Genomic DNA, 4,902 nt, shown 5'->3' on the forward strand with positions numbered 1-4,902 from the left:
ATAAAAATGGAAAGTCACGGAAAAATCATTTTGGATGAAATAATAATGGAATTCAAATTTCCGTAGCAAACAATCTGACTCGGAAGCAGTTATGGCCCTGATTTATGTGAGTAGTTGTTCGGAAGCAAACCAATCATAATTAATCCAAAATCATGCATGGAAACTAATTTATAGGATGGTAACTGAAGAATAGCAAACGCGGTTATGGCCAGGTCAGGGCACCGGCACAAAACCTAACCGAAGCCTCAGGCAATCCGCAAGTACGCACTGCGATGGCCAGGCCGCGGCGGCGACGGATACTCATCGCGTCTCTCCTGACTGGATGCCCCACGTCCGCCCCAGGCGCCGAGGAGGAGCCAGCGACCGACGACGATGGAGTCGCGATCGCGCCCGAGGTCGCCGGGGAATCTGCAGCGAAGCGGACACGCAGCCGCCGCGCGCTCGACGGCTTCCCGGAGGAGATCCTCGTGTGGGAGATCTTCGTCCGCCTTCCGGCCATGGATATCCTCCGCTGCCGCGCGGTGTGCCGCTCCTGGCGCGGCCTCGCCTCCGGCGCCAACTTCCTCCTCGCCCACCATCGGCGGCAGCCCTCGCTACCCCTCGTCACGGTCAGTAAAGGTACAGAGGCCGGCCTCCCAGTCTTGGACCGGGGCCGCAGCCGCTCTGTCCTCGGGTTTGACGACTACTTTAGCTTCAAGCTGCACGCCTCCTGCGACGACCTTCTTGTGCTCAGCCGATCTGACGGTCGCTTCAACATCTGTAATCCGGCCACACGCCAATGCGCTCCCCTCCCGGGCCTCACTGCCGCCGCCGGCGATATCAACATCGTGGCGCTCTACCTAGACGGCCTGTCCGGTGAGTACCACGTCCTATACTGGAAAGAGGAACATTTTAATGGCAGATACCATGTCGAAGAAACACATTACTACGTCCTTACGGTGGAGTGGAGGGGCTGGCCGAGGTACATTGGAGTTCCTTCAGATAACCTTGAGATGAAGAAAGCTATGTTGGCCGGGGACCAAATGGACACTACTGATTTAGCCCCGCCCGTCATGTTCGGCAGCTGCCTTCACTGGGTTCCTGGTTGGTTTCGTTGTGATGGCATAGTGGTTTTCGACACGGTGGTCGAGTCATTTAGGACCATGAGCCTCCCGGCTGGTGCTACCAGCTTCTGCAATCGCTTGTGCGACATGGAAGGTTCGATCGGCTTCAGTTGTCTTGACGACATGATAGGAGCCGTCAGAATCTGGGTGTTGGAGGACTATGAGAGGGAGGTATGGTCATTCAAGTACCATGTTGAATTCCACATACAAAAACTGTGTCACCTTCGGAATATGCAACATATCATTTTGTCCAACAAGGGAGATGTGCTTGTCTACAGTTGGTCTTACATGTACCACTGTGATAACACCGGCAAGTTACTGGAGGAGTTCCAATGGGAACCCGGGTCATATGGTTTGGATTTTGTTGGACACATGTTCAAAGAAAGTCTTGTCAAGCATGACTTCTTCTCGAGGCGAGGTGCTGCCTGGGGCGTTGGACAACCAGATTATTTCGAAAGACTCTAAAGATACCTTAACATACCGGTGATTCAGGTTTTATATGTTGCCTATCTCTAGTTACTTTTTTTTTACTGGAATGATTATATAGAGGTATTTCTCTCTGCTTAGACAAATCATGTTCCATACAATCTGAATTGTACAGACCTTTAACTCAACAATTTGCTGGTTACACAGGGAAGTGTCCACTAATAATTTCTATCTCAGTTTGTGTCCTATAACATATTAATAGTACATATATGGCAACATTTGGCTGCCCACATAGTAGATGCTTAAAATAAGTATAAATAACGTCGAAGTTTAAAATACGTCAAGATAATCAAACAATCAGTTTGATGTCTCTGAGCTTATGAACTAGTCAAATTTCTCAAATTTGACCCATCTAATTTGGGAAACTTGTGAATCAATTGGGGTGTAGGTACACTCCAATGATTTTGGAACGTAAGATTTCATGTGTCATAAATGGAGAGAAGGATCAAAATTGCATGCTTCACATGATAAAAAAAAACTCCAGCCAAGGAATTTCAGATCTTGATTTGTCTATGCATTTTGTGAAGCAATTCGTCTTTTGTGGCAACATGTAGGTCACTGGGGCATGGGTAGAACTTATCTGTTCTTTCTAAAAAATAGGGTTGCCGCTTAATGGTAGAGAAAATATTGACCACCAGCTTGTTATATGTTGTGTGATGGTCTCTATTGTGAGATCACAGTTTAGTGCAGATATAACGTCGAAGCCTACAAGTTTGGTGAAGTATTGTATGTGCACTCTGCGGCTGTTTAAGCTATTTTATTGATGTTTCAAATGCATTTTGTATTTATGGTTATTAGCAGGATATATTTCCATTTGTTACAACTGAAATAGGAAATTCTAAGGCTGCATTGATATTAGTTTAATTTTTAGCTTCAGATTAATCTCATATTATATAAATTATCGACGTTGGCTATCTCTGTTGTTTTAGGTGATTCCAGACCAACACCTATGTTGTTAAGGAGGACTTCGCTACAACATGAAGATTAGCATGGCTACACTACATCAGCTGGACCAGGACTTGACGACGGATGTGCTGCCGCAAAGATTCAGGCCTTAGTGCTCCCATCTCTGTGTATATCAAGGACCAATGGCTTTCTTCCTGTCGTGTCGTTGGAGAGTCACACATATTTGTATGTGGGTTAGCATCCTGTTTGATTTTTTTGTCAGCAAATTACGCACGTTAGCCCCTCACAAGTCGGGGCACTTTTTATCTTTACCTATAATAATAATAAAAGGATTAGTGCTTTTGGCACAATTTATCTACCATGTCATCCATAAGTGAGAAAAATCAAACCGTTTTTCTCTGTGAAATCGCTTTTGGTTGATTCATTTAGTCGCAATCCTGTTAGACATCACAAGTTAGCAGGTAGTGCACTAGCTAGAGCCTCTCTCTTCCAGAGAGACCCGGGTTTGATCCCACCTAACTTCACTTTTCCTCCCTTTTCTCTTTTATAAATTGTCAACACCTTTTTTTAGGGGATAAATCGTCAACACCTAAGAGCCAGGGCGCCCTATTTTGCTGGCCCATGAGCGAGTCTGGATGCCCTTTGTTCTTTATTCCGGTTTTCTTATTTGCTACTTGTTTTTTTTTTTGCTCTCATATTTTCTTATTTAAAATAATTTGTGATTTCCAGAAAATATCCAAGTTTCATTTTTTTGTGAATTTAAGATTTATGAAGAAATATTTCAGAAATCATAAAATGTTTGTGGATTAAAAAGAATGTTCATGATTTTGAAAAACCATTTGCATATTCAAAACATGTTTGTAAATTTGAACCAAATGTTCATGAATTGAAGAAACGTTCATGATTTTTAAATGTTTAAAAATGAAAAAAAATAAAAAATGTTAATCAATTCAAAAAACAGACAGTTCATAATTTTCTTTTATCAATTCAAAAAATGTTTGCCGACTCAAAATATGTTTGCCGATTGAAAAAAGTTAGCTCATTTAAAAATTTAGATTCCTAAAATTTGGTGCAATAAAATTTAGCGGCCGCATGAGCTCAGTGGCGGTCGTGGGCTCACAACAAAGGCCCGGCGCAGCGGGCTCATCGCGGGCGCAGAGGTGGTGGCGGCCAGCCAGCCAGTGAGAGGAATTGGTCGGCGCGTGGAGGCGGGATGAGGCAGTATGGCGGCAGTGAAAGTTCAACAAGTGGTGGTTGGGTTCCCGCCACATCGTTTTTTATGTTAGGGCAACAACTAGTGGTGATGTATATTTGCATCACTTGTAGCGAAAATGTTAGGCATAATGTAAATAACCATTGATCAAATAGCGTGACGCCACGGTCACTGTGTCAAGACAACAACTCTCATGTTTCTCTACACAATTACAAAGAATGCCCATCTTCGTCTAGAATACCGGGCCTTGCGGTGGATGGGCCACCACAAAGCCGAACCGGCGGATCACTCTGTTCTTCATTCCATCCGGGTGTTGCTATATATCGCTTAAAGTGACACGGCAGCTACTCGTCGCCTGCAGTGCCAGCTTTTTTTTCAATACAAAGTAGTGCAAGCTAGCAGGAGAAGTGCATGCGTCCGTTGCGTTCGCTGCATGCAAACCGGTTAGTAATTTCCCTCGGTCCGCCACAACTGACTGGATTCATTCCAAGGGGATTCAGTACAAGGGACTAATAAATCCGGACGGGCAATTGTGGCTAAGAGGCCTAATAAACCCGTATGAAGAAAGTAATAATAAACCTGCTTATTGGGTCATTGCACACGGTTCCGCAAGAAGATGAGTGCGTAGTGACCACACGGAACACATGCGATTGCTATAAACTGAGCACGTGGATGGACAAACCACCACACGCGAGTTCGTCTTGGCAACGTGTGCGATGGAGGAAATAACCCACACAATTTTGGCATCGCCTCGTGTATGATGGATGGACCCATCCCAAACGACTGTGCTTCTACAGTCCCCTGTGATATGGCTGCCCGCAAACGTACGTAAACATTTGCGATTGAGGACCCCAGTCCATACGGTTGCTATAAGACAATCGGGTGTAATACCTTGTCCGAACGTAAACATTTTCTTCCAGTTAATCGTGTGGGATACATGAAAGATCTCACACGTTCAACTCTTACTGATTGTTTGTGATTTCTTGGCCAATTGCACTTGTTTTCTTTAGGAGGATCATGTGCGATATGCGGACTTAGAGCATGGTTGGTTTGATGCCAAAAATTGGCATGCAATCATTTGGCAAATGCAAAATATTAGTTAGTGCTTGGTTGGTTACCATGTTTATTTGCCAACATCACAAGAAGTTGTCAATTTTTTGCAACTTTCGATATTGCCAATTGTTGGCTTGCCAA

General features: G+C 44.4%; 1 protein-coding gene across 1 annotated transcript; it reads left to right on the forward strand.

Moving 5' to 3' along the window:
- Nucleotides 1-272: 272 nt before the first annotated feature.
- LOC119361489 (putative F-box protein At1g50870) lies at nt 273-2,770 on the forward strand. Its single transcript, XM_037626669.1, has 2 exons — nt 273-1,595; nt 2,519-2,770. Exon 1 carries the CDS (start codon nt 273-275, stop codon nt 1,566-1,568), a length of 1,296 nt encoding a protein of 431 aa, XP_037482566.1. The 3' UTR covers nt 1,569-1,595; nt 2,519-2,770.
- Nucleotides 2,771-4,902: the final 2,132 nt, after the last annotated feature.

Source organism: Triticum dicoccoides, chromosome 2B (assembly GCF_002162155.2).
Source record: "Triticum dicoccoides isolate Atlit2015 ecotype Zavitan chromosome 2B, WEW_v2.0, whole genome shotgun sequence".
NCBI lineage: Eukaryota > Viridiplantae > Streptophyta > Magnoliopsida > Poales > Poaceae > Triticum > Triticum dicoccoides.